This window comes from Vombatus ursinus, unplaced genomic scaffold (genome assembly GCF_900497805.2).
Source record: "Vombatus ursinus unplaced genomic scaffold, bare-nosed wombat genome assembly UNPS02015030.1, whole genome shotgun sequence".
In the NCBI taxonomy this organism is placed as follows: domain Eukaryota; kingdom Metazoa; phylum Chordata; class Mammalia; order Diprotodontia; family Vombatidae; genus Vombatus; species Vombatus ursinus.
The window spans coordinates 2066083-2086481 of NW_020954808.1; the positions used below are offsets into that span (position 1 = coordinate 2066083).

General features: G+C 44.2%; 1 protein-coding gene and 1 long non-coding RNA gene across 2 annotated transcripts; one reads left to right on the forward strand and one right to left on the reverse strand.

Annotated features, from left to right (window-relative positions):
• Positions 1-5374: 5374 nt before the first annotated feature.
• On the reverse strand, positions 5375-10125 carry LOC114030940. Its single transcript, XR_003567687.1, has 3 exons — positions 10053-10125; positions 7557-7757; positions 5375-5432 (listed from the first exon to the last, which is right to left on the reverse strand). It is a non-coding gene; the product is annotated as an uncharacterized LOC114030940 (long non-coding RNA).
• A 1979-nt stretch (positions 10126-12104) lies between these two features.
• On the forward strand, positions 12105-20045 carry CRX (cone-rod homeobox). Its single transcript, XM_027845835.1, has 4 exons — positions 12105-12127; positions 13847-13989; positions 18937-19088; positions 19365-20045. Exons 1-4 carry the CDS (start codon positions 12105-12107, stop codon positions 20043-20045), a joined length of 999 nt encoding a protein of 332 aa, XP_027701636.1.
• Positions 20046-20399: the final 354 nt, after the last annotated feature.

The window sequence follows — 20399 nt, forward strand, 5'->3', positions numbered from 1 at the left end:
AGATAAATGTCAAAGTGTCAATTGAAATTATAAATCCAGGGTGTCTGTGTTTCTTCTATCATTAACATGACATAATATAACGTAAGATAATATAGCATAATATAAGAAAAGTTGCATTATTCAAGATAGTGTCCAGTTCAAGGTGCTTGTCCTTAGCAGTCATAGACAGAAGAATGCTCCTGGTCAGCTTCATCTGGTATTGTAGCTGTTGACACAGGAAGGGGCATTTTGGGTTTACTCAGAGAGCAAAGCATGTTATGCCATTGTAGTAGGTTAAGCTCAGAATGGGCCAAAATGTCTTTCTCCAGATTGGCCACTCCAGGTTTTTAGGCCTTTCTCAGCTGAAGGGGGTTCAAAATAGTTCACAATAGATAAAAAGTGAGAGCATTTTTTCATAGCTTTGATTACTTTGTCTGAAAATTGCTTGTTCGTATCCTTTGGTCATTTATCAATTGGGGAATGGCTCTTATCTTTATAAATTTGACTCAATTCTCTGTATACTTGAGAAATGAAGCCTTTATCAGAGAACCTTGCTATTAATTTTTTTTTAGTTATGAATACTGTGTATTTCCCTCCATCCTACCCTCACTCCAGTTTATTCTGCTCTCTCACCTTTCACCCAGTCCATCCTCTACCTTACATCACCCTTCCCCCGCTTACTTTGCAACACAATGGCACTAGCCTCCTAGAAGTTCCTCAGACAAAACATCCCATCTCCACACCAGGTCAAGCTCCCTGCCGGAAATTCTCTCCCTCCTCATTTCCACTTCCTGGCTTTCCTAGAGTCCTTTTAATCTCTCAGCTAAAGTCCCATCTTCTGCCAGAGTCATTTCCTTGTACTTCTCCATCTCAGTGCCTTTCTTCTGTTGATTACCTGCCATTTACATCTTGTTTATACAGTTGTTCAGGTTATCTCCCTCTCTAAACTGTGAGCTCCTTGAGGGCAGGTAACTGGGTTGTTTTGCATTTCTTTCTAACCCTTTAGCTCTTCACCAGACACTGAATAGGTGCTTAATAAAAATCTGTCGATTAGACTTGACTAGCTCAAGGCTGCTTTTTAAGACTTGAAAAGTTTGATGAAGTTTCTTCACCCAGGATTCCCCATCTCATTAAATCACTGATCTAGTCTCTATCTTTCACAAATTTAATGGAGTCCTTACTCTTCTTGACTTCATCTTCCATTTTCATGGTGGTGGATACTGACAAACTGGTCTTCTGTCTCCCATTTTTCTGCCTTTGTACTGACTGTCCCCCATTCCTGTACTGTACTACATTCACACCTCAGGCTCTTAAAATTCAAACTCAGCTCAAGGAAGACCTACATGAAGCTTTCTTGACCCCCCCCCCTTTCCCCTTCTAAGCTATGGGTGCATCTCCCACAAATAGCCTTGTGTTTATTTTCTATATAGAACTATTTCCTCTTTTTCTTTTTTGTCCTTATATTTCCTCCTCCTAGCACTTGATAATCATTTAAGATCAATTGAGTCCCAATAAGGGCCAAAAACTTGAATTAATCTTTTCTCTGAGTGAACTAAGAATTCCCCTTCCTATGTCAACAGCTGAAGCTGACCAAGAGCATTCTTCTGTTTATGACCACTAAGGTGTCTTCAACCCAGACACTAACTTGAATAATGGGACTTCTCTTATCTTGGCATTTTACGGACATGCTATGTTATGTCACGTTAATGGTAAAGGAAACAGGATCTATAATTTACACTTTGACATTCTCCTATCTTATTGTATTTACAACCTATTCAATTAAGAAAATTCCTTTCTCATGCTATGGTTAAACATATATGGAGACCATAAATCTGAGTAACACAGACATCCTGAGTTAGGGTTTAAATGTCCTCCTAAAATTGCTTGATTCAGTCAGAGTTAAAGCTTTGGCTCTATGTACATGTCGCTAACTTAAGGGAATAAACAATATGGATTTACTTATCACCTAGCTTGCTGTCTTTTTAACCAGCTTTCAGGTCGACACACTGTACCTTGCAAAAAGTAGGCACTTAATCAGTGCCTATAGATTATTTGATTGACAGCTCAGGATATTCAGCCCAGCTGTGTTAAGGTTTTCAGTATCTGTATAAACTGGTTCTTAGAAAGCAGAATAGAATGGAGCCCTTGGTGGGTGAGCCCAGGTTATAATCTCCATCATGACTCCATCTGATTCAGATTTAAATTCATAAGTTGCTGTTTCCAACTCCATTCCTCCCTAGGACTGTCTGCCAAATTTGATAGTCTGAGCCTACTCTAGCATTAAAGTCACCCAGAATTAGAAGTCTGTCCTCTTTTGGCATATTGATAAGGGTCTCCAGGTGTTCACTACACATTCTGTGTGCTGATGGTGAGTAGAAAATGGTATGGGTGATGTACATTGATAATGAGGTTGATGCATGAATTGCCAGAGCTAGTTCAGTGTTTGGGAAGCTCCAAAGAAAAGTATGGAAGAGAAGAGGTATTAGACTGACTACCAAACTGAAGGTCTACAGAGCCATTGTGCTGACCTCATTGTTGTATGCCTGTGAAACCTGGACAGTATACCAGTGCCATGCTAGGAAATGGAATTACTTCTATTTGAATCATCTTAGGAAGATTCTGAAGATCACCTGGCAGGATAAGATACCAGACACTGAGGTCATTTCTCAACTAAACTGCCAAGCATTCAAACTCTACTGGAGAGAGTGCAACTCCAATGGGCTGGTCATGTTATTCAAATGCAAAACATTTGCTTGCCAAAACGGGTATTTTATGAAGAACTCACACAGAGCAAGTGTTCACATGGTGGTCAGAAAAAGTGATACAAGGACACTCTCAAGGTCTCTCTTAAGAACTTTGAAATTGATTGTGTGACATGGGAGACACTGGCATAGGACTGTTCAGAATGGTGTGCCCTCATCAGAGAAGGTGCTGTGCTCTGTGAGCAAAGCAGAATTGAAACAGCTCAAAGGAAATGTAGGATGTACCAGTTTAGAGAATCCACTCCAAATATTCTCATGGACTATTTGTGCCTGACCTGTGCTAGAGCCTTCTGAGCTCATAGCGGTCTGATCAGCCACATGGACACACTATAGCTTGACTCTAGCACAGAGATGTCATTTGGGTCCTCATTGAAAAAGGTCAACAAGCAACGAACCAACCAAGTTCATAAGAAAAATAATAGGTAAGCACTTTCTAGACATTATCTTGTCATTAACATACATATGCTTGTTGTTGCTTTCAGTAAACTGTGAATTCCTTAAAGGGAAGAATTGTAGTTTTGCCCTTTTTTTCCTTTTCTTTCTTTTTTTTTAATATTTCCACTGTTGTTGTCATTGGTGAGTTAAGGCTACGTCTACCCCAAGCACGTGAAGACTTCCCCAGACAGAATGGGCAGATAAGAACAATTTGTTCCTATGACCATGAAGCGGGTGCTGTGGAATGCTTAGAGCTTGGTCAGACACCGAAGATGCCAAGGCCATCCACTGCATCTAGGACCATGCCAGTCATCTTGACTTTTGTCCTGCCACTGGAATTTGATGACTCTGGAGGAGAGAGTGAGGCTGACAACTTTGTGCAGCTCTGCTTCAAAAAACCCAATTCATGAAGGTCAAAACAGCAGCTTATGATGTTATTGCGTGTTTTTGAAAACAAAGGACCAACAACAATACCTCCATTGGCACATAGTAGGTGCTTAATAAATGCTCGATGACTTGACTATCTTCTTTGATTTTGTACTCAGTATGTTACTTGTGCTTCCTCTTTGCTCTGTCTTTGGTGTTTCATCCCTAACCCCCCCCCCCCCAGCTTATTCCCCTTCCAAACCCATTTTAGGTCTCCAGCCCCCTGGGTACTTCAGTCCCATGGTTTCAAGGCCTCAGCTTCCCTTTCTCCCAACCCCAGGCTGTGCCAGTCTCAGTCCTTATCTACTTCAGTATGATTTAATCCCTTCTGGGTTGGGGGAGGGAGCAGAATGCTAATTAATTAACTCCCATTCCTTTGTACCAGATCCTTTATGCCACAAAAGTCTCTAAAATCAGGAAATTATCACTAGTCTAACTCCAGATCAGTTAATCAAATAAGTATTTTTTTCCTGTCTTTCTTTATATTTCCAGCCCTTTATATACTCAGTGTCTGGCCCTGGTAGCCTCTAGACCCTTAATAAATGGTGTTGACCAACAGAAATCTTTATTAAGTTCCAAGTACAATTATCCCTTCCACATTGTAGGAGTTAGGGGCCCGATGTCTCAAGGGTTTGGAAAATTTGAGAAAAATTTTTTGGTCTTCCCTTTGTATCAGAGAAGTCTGAATTATTATGGCATTAAAAGATAAAATATGTTGATGCTATATAATACTATACATATATTTTATGCATTTCTGAGTTTCTAAACTTTTTCTGTGTTTGTCTGCCACTTCTGCAAAACTTCCTCAAAATTCCCTTTTAACGTCTTATGCCAATCCATGATATACTGATACCATGATGGGGAAAGTTGAGACGTGGAAGGGATAACTGTATATATCAAGCATACAAAGATGAAAAAGAAAAAAGAAAAACAGAATCAGTCCTTGACTTAAAGTTTTACCTGCCTCTAAAGGCACTATCCATGGTGCTTGGTCCACTAGATTGCTGGGGCTGAAGTCAGGAAGAGTTGAGTTCAAATCCAGCCTTCCTAGCTTCCTAACTTCCTTGAGTAAGTCACTTGACCTCTGTTTGCCTCAGTTTCCTCAACTAAAATAAGGATAATAGTATCTACCTCTAGGGTTGTAAGGATCAAATGAGATATTTGTTTTTTTTTTTTAAGTGCTTGGCACGTAGTTTATTTATTTCCTTTCCCTCATTTTCTTTTTAGATTTGTATTTACCAAGTTGGTACTGTAGAGTAAGAAAAAACATCCCCCACACAAAATTTGTGCTACTTTCTCCCACCGGTAGACTAAGGGAAATTGGATTTAAGATTAGAGAATGAGGGCTGCAAAAAGAATGACTCAGCAGCTCCTAGTAGTTGGAAATCCTTATAAGGTGCTTGAGACCATCCCTTTAGGCTCTGAAGGAGCTTCCTCTCTTGGGGAGATAATATGCCCTTATATGAGTCTATGTTATCTATCACATCTATCTATCCATGTATACATAAATGTGTGTATGTATGACTGAACAACTTCACTCATTTCACACACCAGCAAGTTCTTGCTCAAGATTCTGCAAGCTAGGCTTCAGCAATATGTAAACCAACAATTACCAGAAGAGCAGGCTGGTTTTCAAAGAGGCAGAGGAACTAGAGACCAAATTGCCAACATTCACTGGATTTGGAAAAAGCAAAGGAGTTCCAGAAAAAACATCTACTTCTGCTTCATTGACCACACTAAAGCCTTTGACTGTGTGGATCACAGCAAAATGTGGCAAGTCCTCAAAGGGATGGGAGTGCCAGGTCATCTTACATGTCTCCTGAGGATTACCTGTATGCAGATTGAGAAGGAACAGTTAAAACCAAACATGGAACAATTTATTGGTTTAAGACTGGGAAAGAAGTACAACAAGGTTGTATATTGTTACCTTATTTATTTAACTTATAGGCAGAGTACATCATGTGAAATGTCAGACTGGACAAATCTAAAATCGGAATTAAGGGTGTTAGATTTAATCTCATATGCAGATGATACCAATCTGATGGCAAAAAGTGAAGGATTAAGAAGCCTCTGGATAAAGGTGAAAGAGGAGAGTGCAATAGCTAGCTTGAAGTTTAACATAAAAAACAAAAAACAAACAAACCTAAAACTAAGATCTCGGCAACTGGTCCCATCACTTCCTGGCAAATAGAGAGAGGGAAGAAATGTAAACAGTGTCAGATTTGATATTCTTGGGCTCAAAGATCAATAAAGATGGTGACTATAGCCATGAAATTAAAAGATTGATGCTTACTCCATGGAAGAAAAAGCTATGGCAAATCTGGAGAGCACACTAAAAAGCAGAGCTATCACCTTGCTGACAAAGATCCATAGAGTCAAAGCTGTGGTTTTTCCTCATAGTAATGTATGGCTATGAGGTTTGGGCTATAAGAAAAGCTGAGTGCCATAGAATTGATGCTTTCAAATTGCGGTGCTAGAGAAGACTTTGATTTCTTTTTAATTTAAATTATTTATTTAGTATTAAATTTTTCCCCAATTACATGTAAAAACAATTTTAACACTTAAAAAAATTAATTTCCAAATTCTCTTCCTCCTTTCCATCTCTTCTCACTGAGGAGGCAAGCAATTTGATATAGGTTATACATGTGCAGACATGCAAAACAAATCTGGAGAAGACTTTTGAGAGTCCCTTGGACAGCAAGGAGATAAAATCTGTCAACACTTAAAGAAATTCATTCAGACTATTCATTGGAAGGCGAAATACTGAAGCTGAAATACTTTAACCACATAATGAGAAGATGGGACTCATTGGAAAAGACCCTGATACTGGGGAAGATTGAAGGAAAAGGGAAAGGGAATGGCAGAGGATGAGATGGATGGACAGTGTCGTGGAAAAAGCAACTTGGACACACTTTGAGAGACAGTGGAGGATAGAAGGGTCTTGTGTGCTATGGTCCACGGGGTCTAAAAGGCAGACACAACTGAACAACACATTTGTTTGTGCATGTATACATACACACACATACATATATAGATATATACATTTGTGTGTGCATGTACACATGTAAGCATATGTGTTCCTATATCTGCACAATATATTGTACATATGCGACTTTATAGATATAATACTTATGGATTTATGTTAGAAATATAATTGCCTTGTATTTATTGTGAATGTTTTGTGTATATATGTATGAAGTATATGTATATGTGCGTGTGAATATATATCTAAGGTTGCATGGCATATACATATATAAATATGACTGTGCACAGATAAACACCAATTAATTTATAGGAGGGTAATACTAGCAGCCAGGGAATCAAGAAAAGCTTCATGTGGAAAGAAGGTGGTGCACCTGAAGCTGGATCTTCAAGAAAGCTAGAGACTCTGAAAGGAGTGAAAGGGGATCTCTAAGCACTTTAGAAACAAGTCCCTGAGGGATCTGGGGAATGGGCTGCCTACTTCTCCTCTTGGATGGTAAGGACTAGAAGAGGTGAAAAGGGCTGGGACAGGTAAGAAGGGAAATGGAACTATGTGTTTCCCCTTCTTCAATGACTCAATCATATGTGAATCCCAAAATTCTGGAAGGTTCTAACTCAGATTTAGAGCTGGAAAAGACCCGAGAGGGAATCTAGTTCAAGACCTTTATTTTACAAGTGAGGAAACTGTGACCCACAGAGGTGAGGCAAGACAAGTCAAATCAGCAAATATTTATTAACATCCTAGATTGGCAAAGTTTAAAAAAAAAAAGGAAAATGACAAATGCTAGAGGGGCTGTGTGTGTGGGGAGGCACAAATTTAACTCAAATTGGCTCACGCGAGCTGATGGTTAAATTTTCAGGGTGAGCATTTATACCTCAGAAACTGCCATATGCCACAAATTAGGTCTTGATTTTTTTTTTATTTTGCTGACAGTATAGACTAAGAAAGTGATGGAGAAAATGCAGACTCACCTGTCGTGTTGAAATTGAACTATTAAGGACTACTCTTGAAGTCCATTCATCCAATCAGCTCTCCATCTGAGTTGTAGGTGTCTAATTAACACCTTCCCATCCTTTCTCCAGTCATGAAATACATTGTCAAAAGCTTTGATAAAAGCTTCTGTGAAGCTTTAAACTCTAGGATAGCATTCCCTCTCATCCAGTTCAGTAATCCTGTCAAAAAAGGAACCAAGGTTGACCTGTTATTCAGGAAGCTGTGCTGACTGTTGTAATCATGACCTCCGTGACGCGGTTAGCTGTTTGTTAACCAAACCTTTAAGAATGTAGTCTGGATTTTTTCAGGAATCAGTCAAGCTCCTTGGCCTTTTGAAGACTGTTTTCTTCCCTTTCTGGGAAATGAGGGCAAAGTTTGCCCTTCTCCAATCTTGTAGGACCTGTCCCATTTTCCAGGATTTTTAAGTTATCCCTGAAAGTGGCCCAGCAATCAATCCCAGCTGCCTGTTGTTTGTTTTCCGCAGCAAGGTATGATATAGTTATCTGGCCCAGGTGACTTCATTTCATTAAGGACAGCTATCACCTTATTTATCTGGGCTATCAACTTCCATCCTTTACAATGCAAAGGTCATTCTCCCTTACAGAGAAACCAAAAGCAAAATAAAAACATAACCCTGTCCCTTCTCGGATCCTCATTTTCCTCCCAATACCCTCCCCCCACCCTTTTATTGTGCCTAACTTTTCTGAACAACCTCATTCTGACCTTCTGAGCTCCTGGTCTTAATTTTGACTGGACAGTGCCACAACTGAAGTTGGGCCTTCATGACCAGGCAAGGCTTTTATTCATTCCAAATTTCTTCCCTCCAGAAACCATTCCAAACCTTTCCTTCTCATCTCAAGCCTCCCACATGTGCTCCCCCCCCCCACTTTCTCAGCTTAGCACCTAGGATCTTGAGTGAGAAGACTGAGGTCATTTTATCTATCTTCTTCAAACCACTGTGGCTTCATTCCCCACCGCCTCCTCTTCCCTAATCTTTAACAATTTGGTGACCCTTCTCCTTGCTGGGGCCAACCCCTATGTGTCCCCCTCATCCTGTTCTCTCCTGTCTTCTTCAGCAGTTTACAGTTTCCATTTCTTCCAGCTCTCCCACCCCCATCTTCAACCTCTGCCCATCTACTGGCTCCATCCTTACTGGCTTCAAATCCTATCTTTAAAAACTTTCTCTAGACCCTACCATCCTCTCAAGTTAGCATTCTATGGTCCTTCTTTCCTTAGCCAAACTCCAAGAAAAAATGTCTATTCCTGCCATTTCCACTTCTCTTTTCAGTTACTCCTCAACTCTCTCCAACCTAGGTTCCAACCTCCTCTCTGGACCTCAGTTTCCCTCTTTGTACAATGAGCAGATTGCACTTCATGGTGATCTCCAAGGTTCCTTTTCAGCTCTCACATATATAATATAACCGCCCCCCCCTTCTCCTTCTATCTTGCCCCAGGTTGCCCTTTCAGAGCTGGGAGGGAAGCCAGGTACAAAGGACTATGTATCAAGCTTTCCACCTAGAAGGCTTTGAACAACTTCAAAACACTAAGAGTAGATCTCAAAGCACCAAATCTTGAAGCCAAAATACCAGATTTAATCACACACTCCCTTTAACTACCTCCACACCTACCCTGGAGGCATAGAAATTCGGGACAAAAGATTTCTTAGAAATTGTGAATTCGAAGTTAGTTGGGTGGGTAAGGTGTGACTTGATGCCTTTATTCTGGAAGAGTGGGGTTCAAATCCGACCTCAGATACAAGCAGTGTGATCTGGGCAAGTCACTTAACCTGCTTGCTTCAATTTCCTCATCTTATAAAATGAGCAGGAAAAGGAAATGACAAACCACTCCAGTCTCCCTGCCAAGAAAACCCCAAATGGAGTCAGGAAGAGTCAGTCATGACGGAACACGAGTTGAGTTTCCTCCACTTTAAAATAAGGCAAGAAGTATGGGGTGGAAGGAATTAAATTACCTTGAACACAATTCAAGCAGGTAATTTCAATTCTAGGCAGTGCTAGGGGTTGGGACCAGAAAGTCCTTGCCCTCTAGGGGCTTCCATTCATTGTATCTGGAGGTCCACGTTGACACAAATGCATAAATACAGGGTACACACAGAGTACAAACATGGAATTTCCTGGGAGGACTGGAAAAAGGAGGCATAGGAAACTGAGGAGCCTGGCAGGAGGGGAGGAGGGCAAGCACATCATCAGAAGATGCTTCCTGCAGAAGCTAAACCTGGAGCTAAATTTTGAAGAACTGGATTCTGGGAGCCAAAGGTTGACCTTTCCAATCTTACACCTTAGTCCCCAACACGTACTCTTTGGTCCAGTAACACTTGGCTGTTCCAAGAACAAGACCCTCCATGTCTTGGCTCCTGGCATTGTCTCTGGCTGTCCTCCCAAGCCTGGAATGCTCACCTTCCTCCACTCCAACTACCCACCTCCCTGGCTTCCTTTAAGTTCCAACTGAAATCCTACCTTCTACAGGAAGTCTTCCCCAACCTCTCTTCATTGCCATGCCTTCACTCTGTCAATCATTTCCTATTTTTCCTGTATATAGCTTGTTTGTATATATTTGTTCGCATATTGTTTCCATTAGATGGTAATCTCCTAGAGGGCTGGGGCTGATTTTTGCCTCTTCTTTTATACCCAGCTTTTACTGAATTGAATTGAGGTTATTAAAGGTCACTGAGTATGGGTGGCAGCTTTTGCAAAGCCTGGAGTTGGAGTTTCCTCTTCGGGGAACAGCACATAAGCTAGTGCATGGAGGACAGTAAGGAACACAAAATTAGCCTGGAAACAGAAACTGGAACCAGACTGTGAAGGGCTCTAAGGTCTTTCCCAATTCTAGATAAATTATTTTATGTTCTTCCCCACACCTTCGACACCCTCACTGCACCATCCAGTCTCCTGTACCAGTCATTCAACAAACATTTATTAAGTACCTACTATGTGCGAGACACTGGACTGAGTGCTAGAGATACCAAAAAAAAAAAAGAAAAAAAGTGCAAAAAAACAGTCCCCCTCCTCAGGTAGCTACCCAGGTGATCTCAAAGCACTGGTGGGGGGGTGTTCCAAACTACACCATCACCCTGAACACCCTCAAAGGGCCTCAGGATGATAATGGGGGGGGGTTCCCTACTTCTTCCTACCTCCTATTTCTATCCCAGGCCCTAATCTCCCTTCTATTCCAAGAAAGGATTTTCCAATTAAGAAGCAACCCTTCCCTCTTCAGCCAGGCATGCTCTGTCGTAGCCTATTCCCCCCCCCCCCCCCACCCCCAATCTTCAGCTAATGAGGTCCAGTTCCTCCAGGGCTTGTGCAGCCTGCCCTAATCCCCAGATGCACAGCCTATGTCTAGGCGAGGCTGGTGAAGCGGGAGGGAGGCTGGAGAGCTCCCGAAGTCTTGGCTGGTGTTTTAGAAAAGGCACTGATAGTGATTTGTGTTTAGAGGACCTGTCTCAAACCTCAGCTCTGTTACTTACCAATGCCCAGTGGGACTTTGGACAAGTGACTGCTCTAAGTATTTACTTCTGTCCAATCCATGGACTGAGTTAGATAGGATCTTTAAAGATAAATCAATTAAGTTTCTGATATGGATGTACCAGGTGCTGGAGACATACAGAAATGACAATCCCTGTTCCCAAGGAGCTTACGTAGTAGGGACTGAGAGGCATAAATATGGGACATACACAAAATAAAGACCAAGGAACGAGGAGGAGTCACTAAAAAGGAGGCGGGGACGTGAAGGACCTCTTAAAAAAGGGGGTGGGCCAGCTGAAGCTAGAAAAGAATTGCAAGAGGTGTAGGTAAGGATTGGGTACTTTATAGGCACAAAGGAATAGCCAGCTGGGAAGGAGCTTGGGAGAAGGAAAGAGAGAGAGATGGTAACTTAAAAATAGGCCAAAAAATGTGGAGTAATGAGCAGTCATTACATCACAAGTAATAGAGAGGGTGAATTATTGCGCCATTTGGGCAACGAGGTGGCATGGTGTATGGAGTGCTGCACCAAAAGTCTGGATTATTTGATCCAATCCTGCCTCAGCCACAGACTTGGTGGCTGTGTGATCCTGGCCAAGTAACTTAATCTTTCTCAGCCTTCATTTCCTCACCTGTAAAATGCAGACAATCATAGCGCCTATCTCTCCAAGTTGTATGGAGGATCAAATGAGATTATGTGAAGCGCTTTGCAAATATTAAAAGGGCTCTAGAATTGCTAGTTATTATTCAGCCTGCAAAGACTGAGTTTGTATTTTAGCCTGGAGCGTCTAGGGAAGGGGAGGTCAGACCTCCGATTTCAGGATATCAATTTGACAGCTGCATTGAGTCTGAACTAGAGTCTGGATGCAGAGAAGCCCAGAGACCTAGATCAAGTCTCTAGAACCTCTAGCACTGAGAGCCTGATACTTAAGAATATAGAGATAAATACAGAAAGAGATGTACAATGGCAAAGAGAGAAAGGCAAGTTGACAAGCATTTATTAAGCACTTACTGTTACGGGTTTCATACAGGCTTTTTTCCCCAAGAAGAATGAGAAACCAAGGAGACCAGAGGTATGGCAGACAAGTGGGCTGGTTGGGGTTGGGGGCGGAAGGGGAAGGAGTGGAAGACCCAGCAGAGAAAGCTGGCTTGAGACAAGGGGGCTTCTGTCTGAACCTAGGCTGCCCTTCCTGGTGGAGACTGGGGGCTGGATACAATGGCCCTATCCCCTAGTCCTCCCTTCCCCCCATCGGCCCTGATTGCCAGGTCAATGTGGGGGGAAGGGAAAGGATTAGGGACCGGCTGGTTTCTCCACCCCCTCCCCCCTTCCCAATGTCACCTCCTGGTGCCAGGGAGAGGGAGAGGCAGCCTTCCCCAGGATTAGGGCCTAGGATCCAGGCCAGGCTGGGGTGACATCACTCAGAGACCAGGCTTAAAATCCCCAGGGCCTGGGTGGCCATAGCTTTCAGCAGTTCAACCGACTGTCGGAGCTGGTCCCTTGCCCCTGCCTTAGGAGCCCTTGAACCTAGTCTGGCCAGTGAACAGGTAAGCAACCAGCTGATGGGTGAGGGTAGAGACTGAGGCAGGGAGACCCTGGAGAGGTTAAACAGAAGGAGAGAGAAAGACCAACACAGTGGGCTGGGGATGGGGGAGACAATGGTAGAGAAACAGAGACTTAAGAGCTAGATCCAGGGAGAGGATGGGGAAGGGAGGCATGGAGGAGGGTAGACAGACTGAAAGGGAGAGCAGAAATATAGCGAGAGACAAAGCAGAGATGGGTAGTCAGAAGAGTCACAGAGACAGAAAAAAAAGCAGAGACACATAGACTGTGAGACAGCGGAGTTAGAGATAAAAGGGTCACCAATATGTTAAAAAGGGAGTGAGGAGTGGGTGAATGGATCTTCAGAGATCCGCCGAGGCAAAGGAAGATAATAGAGAGACAGGACAGAAATGGGGAGTCAGAAAGTGTCACAGATGAGCTGACAGCTAGATTGTGGGCAAGACCGAGAGGTAGAGAAATAATCCCATGGAAAGGAGAGGCACGTGGACATATATAAACAGTAGTAGGCAAGACAGAAGAAGATGGAGAAACAAAGAGGGAGAATTTAAAGTCAGTAGAATATAAGCTTCTTGAGGGCAGACAGTGTTGAATTCTGTCCTTCCATCCTTGCCACCAGTGAAGTAGTTAGGGTTATACGTCTGCTAGATAGGTTTGAATGGAGACTGGACAGAGACAAGAGAGACTGACTGAGAGATAAGAGAAAGACCGGGGAAGATAGAGTTTTCGTTTCCCTCCTTGCCCTCGGGCCACACCTGGGTGGGGCCCCTGGGGTCCTTGGTTCTGCCCCAGCCCTCAGTGATTGTATTTAAATCTTCCATCACTCTGCAAACAAGTACTCTACCCCTAGCCTGGAGAGCTCCTATTTTCTTTGTGGGAGTCTGACTCTCCCTCCATATCTCTGAATTTCTCTCCTTGTGTCTTATCTCTTCCAGAGGGTTTCTTGCTCCTATTCTGGCTCATCCCATCCTAATTCCTACTCATGTCTCTGACTCACCCTCGGCCTCTGAATGTCTCTTCCTTTGTATGTAGCTTCCTAGACCCCTCTCCCTCCTCTTCCTCCCTGGGTCTCTGGGTCTTTGTGAGTGCTAGGTGCCTTCCCACCCCCAGACCTTTCTCCTGAGGGAGGGGGGCTCTACTGTCTTCCCCCTCCTCTTCTGCTTTCTTCTCCTTCCTGATTGCTTGGAAGTGAACGATTTACAGCAGCCCTGACTGGCCACTCCCATCCCTTCAGCCTGGACCCCTGGGTCCCTGGTCCTGGGAGCATGATGTCTTCTTACCTCAAGTCACCCCCACCCCATTACTCGGTCAATGCTCTGGCCTTGGCGGCACCTGCCTTGGAGATTCTACATGGAACCACCTCAGCTGGCTACTCAGGTGAGTGTCTGCCTCAGGTATACCCTGGAAGGAAAGGAAATTGGTAACAGATGGGTTAAATTATAGTCCTTCCAAACTGTGAATGGGAAGTGGGCTTTCACAGGCCCCCTCTGCCTTCCGAATAGGTTAGTTTTGCTGCCCCGTTACACTGAGTGAACAGACTGAGACTTAGGTTGGAGACACAAAAGCCTTGGGCTATGCCCAACTCTGAGGGAAGGGGAAGGAAGGAGAGAGGAGATGGGGAAAAAGAGAGACTGTAGAACGGGGCTGAGGGAAAAGAAAAGGAGAAGAGAATAAGGCAGAGAAAGAAAAGAAGAGCCAAGGGGGCATGGTGAGAAAAGGAGAGAGGAGAGGCTGGGGAAGAGAGAGAGGAGCAAGTCTGGGATAAGGTCCCATTGAGGGAAAGAAGAGACAGACAGAAAAGTACGTCCAGAGAGAGAACATGGTGAAAAAGTAATGACAGCCAACACATTTAGCCTAACTCTCTCCTTGAATTCTCACTATCGCTCTGTGAAGTAAGAGTTATTTGTATTTTTCAGATGGGAAACTGAACCTGCTGGTTAAGTGACTTACCTAGGGTCTCACAGGGCTTAGGGCTACATTATTATTCTCCTTTTACAGGTAGAGAAACTGGAAGCTGTCTCTGGATTCCCCAAGAAGAATGAGAAGGAGACCTCTGGTCTCTTTGGTTTCTCATTCTTCTTGGGGGAAAAAAACCATATGAAAACCATAACAATAAGTGCTTAATAAATGATTGTCAACTTGCCTTTATCTCTTTGGATAGAGGCAGTTCTCTATCCATTATGCCATGTGACTATTAAAGAGACCCCAAAGGACAAAGGGAAAATGGAAGGGGAGACCTGAGAAGGGAGCAAAGAGGGAAGAGCAGAGGTGCGACCTTTTTTTTGTCGATTCCTATTTCTATTGTGAGACAGATAGTCCAAGCTTTTCACCTGGGAGTGCAGGAGAATGACATAGCTAGTTTGCCTATATTTGAACAAAATATATGACAGATTCTAGAGTTTTTGTGTGTGGAAAAGATAGAGAAATATGACAGACAGATCCATATGACAGATAGATGGAGAAATATGGACAGACCCAAAGCGTAACTATTGATGAATTGATATCATTATGGAAGAAAGTCTTCAGTGGAGTTTTAAAGTGATCTTTGCTTAGCCTTGCCCAGTCTTTAATCTACAAGCATGTATTGAGCACCTACTGTGTGCTAAACAAGCTTGGGGGTGCAAAAGAAAGTCAAAAGACAATCTGTTCTCATGGTGCTCGAAGTCTAATCAGGGGAGAAAACAAGCAGACAACTATGTACAAAGAAGACATAGGGTAAATTTGGAATAATCCACAGAGGAAAGGCACTAGCATTAAGGGAAGTCTGGAAATCTTATTGTAGAAAGTGGGATTTTAGCTGGCACTTGAAGGAAGAGATGAGAAGGGAGATGTGAGGGACAGCCAGTGAAAATGGCCAGTGTCTAAAGATGGAGTACCTCATTTGATGATCAGTGTAGTGTCACTGAATCAGAGTACTTGGGGGTGGGGAGGTAAGGTGCAGGAATACCGGAAAGGCAGGGGGGAGACCAGGTTATGAAGGGCCTTGAACACCAAACATAGGATTTCATATGGATTGGGAGCCATTGGAGTACAGCAGTTAAAGTGGTCAGACTCAGCCCGTCAACATGGTGCTACTTCAACGTATTTATAATAAACTCCTTTTAATTCTCTTCGTCCTGAGTTTTTCCTTGTTAATCAGGCAGAAAAGCCCAAATGAAGAATTTTCCTTTCAACAGCCCAGAGTGAGGAGGCATTTGAAACTGCAAGCTATTGCAATAGTCCAGGTGGGAGATAAGGGTCTACACCACAGTACCTGTCAGAAGAGAGAAGGGGATGCATACAAAAGATGTTACAAAGACAACATCTAGACTTGGCAACAGATTGGGTATGGGGGATGAGACCGTGAGGGGTAAAGGATCACTCCTGGGTTTTGAAGTTGCTAGCCTAAGTGACTGGGAAGATGATGGTACCTCAGATCCGAATTGAGAAGGTGAAATCACCACCATCAAAGAAAGGCTACTGGAGGCTTGGGGACTGAGAAAAGGCCATCAGATTTGGTGAATGAGAATGTTAGTGACTTAGGGGAGTGTGTGTTTGTTGAATGATTAGGTCCGGAAGCCCCAACTTTACCCATTAAGAGTTAAGAAAAGAGCAATTGTTATGGAAGACTTTAGGTCTGCTTATCAGATTTGTAAGTGACTCTGATTTGCCTCAGAATAGTAGATAAAGATGATCACATCTGGAATCCAAAAGATCTCACCCTAGAAAAATCTTTCCGGTTGATTGTAAAAGGCTTTGGAAAATCACCTTCCCAAATGCAAAACATGGGAGGCTTGGCCAGACCAATGTTTGCCCAGAAAGGGGTCTGGGGGTTAGCAGGAGCTGTTGTTGAATTGTTTTCAATCATGCCCAACTCTATGTGACCCCATTTGGGGTTTTCTTGGCAAAGATAATGAAGCAGTTTGCCATTTCCCTCTCCAGCTCATTTGACAGATAAGGAAACTGAGGCAAATAGGGTTTAAGTGACTTGCCCAGAGTCACACAAATAATAGGGGTCTGAGGTTGGATTTGAACTCAGGAAGATGAGTCTTCCTGACTCCAGGTCTGGCACTCTATGTGCTGTGCCACCTAGCTTCAGGGACTATAAGCTCATTAAGAGTCCCCTGGCCCCTATGGCTGTCCAGAAAGCCAACTTAGGTTAGTATTAGCTCCACTAGGAGGGTAGGGAAAGGTCTGGCTTCATGTCCATAGCACCTGTCTCTTTTGAAGTATTGAATAGGCCACATTAAGAGAGATTTAGTGACTGATCACACTTTAAGGAGTAGAATCTGGAGTCAGGAAGACCTGAGTTCAAATATGGCCTTTGACATTAGCCGCGTGACCCTGGGCAAGTTACTTAAACTCTGTATGCCTCAGTTTCCTCAAGTGTAAAATAGAGATAACAGTACCTCCTTCCCAGGGCTATTGTGAGTTTCAAATTCAATATTTCAGAAGTGCTTACCACTATGCTTTGCATATAATAGGCATTATATAAATGCTTATTCCTTTCCTTCCTGGAACCACCACCCCTATTACCCTTCAAAACTTCCTGATTTCCCCACCTGCTATTGATCCCACCCTAAGCCACTCTGTATTCATTTTTTGACTGTCCTGTATTTACTTAGCAGTGAGAAAGTTCTGTATACTCTGAGGAATGTTAGCTCCGGGAGGTCAGGGACTGTCAGCATCCCCAGTACCTAGCACAATGACTGGTACTACTAGACACTTAGGCGCTTGTTGACTGATTATGCTGTGTTAGGGACATGTTCTTCCGGATATCTGGCCACATTTGGAATGTTGTCCAGTTATGCACATTATGAGAAGGGCATTGATGAGTTGGGAGAACCTCCAGACTAATACAGTGAATGAAGGTCTAAATTATGCCACATGAGCAAACTGGAGGCAGGGAAGGCTTAGTTATGACTGAGTTACACTAGCTCCCTGCAGACTGAGGGAGAGAGCACTGGGTAATGCTAGACTTAAACATCCAAAATCTGACGATGAGAGCTCTCCAAAAGTGGAGGATTCAACTACATTAAAGAATGTATTCTCTTTGAGATGGATTAGTTTACTGCTTGCCTCCCTTCCAACTCTCAAGGTTCTGTGGGTACCCATTTTACAAATAAAAGAAATCAAGGCCCAGAGAGGAGACTAAGACTTCCTGAAAGTTACAGGAACTTTTTTCTCATGGAGAAAGGTCTTCTGGCTCCTAAGTCTAGACTTCTCCCAGAGTATCTTCACTGTCTTCTTTGAGAACCTGGTGCTATCGCCATTTTAGAGATGAGGGAACTGAGACCCATTACAAGAAAGCGACCTGCCCAAGATTACATCAAATCAAGGGGACTAGAAACCAGGTTTTCAGACTCTCAGGTCCAAACCTCTTTCCCCCATACCCCATGGCTTCTATGGGGAGGGGGAAAAGGTAGAAGGGAGATGGAAGAGAGAAAGATGAAAGAGTAGAAAGGGACAAAAGAAGCAGGAAAGAAGGACAGCTAATAGTGTGAAGAGTGCTGAATTTGAAGTCAAAAGTTGTGTGTTCAAATGCTAACTCTTCTGTTTAATGCCTGTGTGACCTCAGATACCCATGCCTCAGTTTCCTCACTGTAAAATGTTGAGGTAATGTTAACCTTTAGGAACTGGGCATATTAATCTGGATAAGACAAGACTCTAGCCTTCAAGGATTGGAACAGCAATTGTTCGGAAGAAAGATTAGCTTTGTTTGTTTGGCTCCTAGAGGGCAAACCCGGAAGCTTCTGGGTGGAAGCTACCAAGAGTCCCATCTAGGCTTGATGCCAGGGAAAACTCACAGTTTCAGCTGTCAAAATGTGGATGGGCTGTCTTTGAGGTAGGTGGGCTTCTCCTCCTTGGGGGTCTACAAGCCAAAGTTGGGCAACAGCTCTGAGCTATCAACTCCATCAGGAGAGATGCCTTTCTTGTATGGTTTGGACCAGGAAGGCTGTTGAGGTACCCCTACCAGCTCTCAGGTCCTGTAACTGGAAAAAGGGGAGGAAGGAGAAAAGGCAAAGAAGAGAGAGGAAAGGGAAAAAGCGAGAGGAAGAAGTGGGAGGTGGGGGGTGGAGAAAAGCATAGGGAGAAAGAAAGGAAAAGGAGGGATGAGGGAGGGGGAAAGGAAAGAAGATGAGAAAGAAAAAGAGTTGGAAAACAAGAGAAATAGAAGATGAGAGAAAAAGGAGAGAGGGAGGAGAGGTCCCAGAGGAGAAAAACAGAACGATGGGGCAGAAAAAGAGTGAGGGAAGGTCAGGGCAAGGGCAGCACTGGCTTGGCCCCCCAACCCTAGTTTCCCCAGCTGGCTTCTGACCGGGGCCATCTTCTCCTCCTACCCAGGCACACCAAGGAAACAACGCCGAGAGCGGACCACATTCACTAGGGCTCAGCTTGACATCCTGGAAGGCCTTTTTGCCAAGACCCGATATCCGGATATCTTCATGCGAGAGGATGTAGCCGGCAAAATCAACCTACCAGAATCCCGAGTCCAGGTCTAGACTTCTTTTGCCCCCCACCCCTTTCCCCCTCAGAGTCCCTGGCCCTTGAGCCTGAAGTCTGCCTTTCACGCTAATGTGTCCACGATCTCATTGGAAATAGTCTCATAGCTGCCCTGTGAGTTATCTAACCACTACCGGCATTATCCCCATTAAATGGCTGGCCCAGAGGTGGGGATTTGAACCTAGGTCCATCCTGACTCCTGGTCTACCATACCCAGTTGCTTTGGTCTTCCCATTCTGAATCCTGTGCTCCCTGTTTCCCTCCCACAGGTATGGTTTAAGAACCGCCGTGCTAAGTGTCGGCAACAGCAACAGCAGCAGCAGCCAGCAGGTGGGGGGACAACCAAGGCCAGACCCGCCAAGAAGAAGGGCATCTCCCCACCCCGTGGTGGAGCAGAGCCTGGGCCAGAACCACCAGGCCCCTACAGCCCAGCGCCAGCCCCCTCAGCCACTCCTCCTTCCGCATCAGTATCCATCTGGAGCCCTGCCCTCTCTCCACTCCCGGACCCCCTGGCAGCAATGGGGGCTGCAGGGGGCTCATCCGTCTGCACCCAACGTGGGCCTGGGGCTTCTGTTGCTGCCTCCTCTTCCTATGCGCTGACCTATGCTCCGGCCCCAGCGGCCTTTAGTGCCTCTTCCTCGCCCTATGGGAGTTCCAGCTCCTTTTTTGGGGGTCTAGACTGCAGCCCTTACCTCTCACCCATGGGGTCCCAGTTGGGCGGACCTGGTTCTTCTCTCAGCCCCCTCCCTGCTCCTGGCATGGGGCCCCACTTGGGCCAGTCTCCAGCCTCCCTGTCTGGTCAGAGTTTTGGGGCTGGGGGCCTGGGCTTCAGCCCTGTTGACTGTCTGGATTACAAAGACCCCAGCAGCACCTGGAAACTCAACTTTAGCACAACAGCTGATTGCCTGGATTACAAGGATCAGGGCTCGTGGAAATTCCAGGTGTTATAGATGAGGGAAGGGAGAGCTAGGTCCTTCCCTTCTCCAAGCTGAACCTTCTTTCTGAGCCAGGAGACAGGTGGTTTGTGGAAAGAAAGCCTCTCAATTTGGATTCAGGATCCTGGTTGCCCATTTGACACCTTTGTAACCTTAAGCGATTCTCTTTCCTTTCTGGGTCTCCAATTCCCCTGTAATTTTGGGGGCACAGCTAGATGATCCCCAAGGTCATTCCTAGCAACTTACAATGGAAGGTAAAAGGTGTGTCTGGTTTTGGCTGGAGACAAGGAAGGATCATCCTGGCTCATTGTGACCTTGGATATCCTACCATGCTTTAATTTAGAAGAAGGAAAATTCAAAAATAATGGG

Coding starts and splice junctions, on each gene's coding strand:
- CRX (XM_027845835.1), top strand. CDS start 12,105: ATGAGAAACCAAGGAGACCAGAG. Junction 12,128..13,846: donor AGAAACCAAGGAGACCAGAG/GTATGGCAGACA, acceptor CCATCCCTTCAG/CCTGGACCCCTGGGTCCCTG. Junction 13,990..18,936: donor CACCTCAGCTGGCTACTCAG/GTGAGTGTCTGC, acceptor CCTCCTACCCAG/GCACACCAAGGAAACAACGC.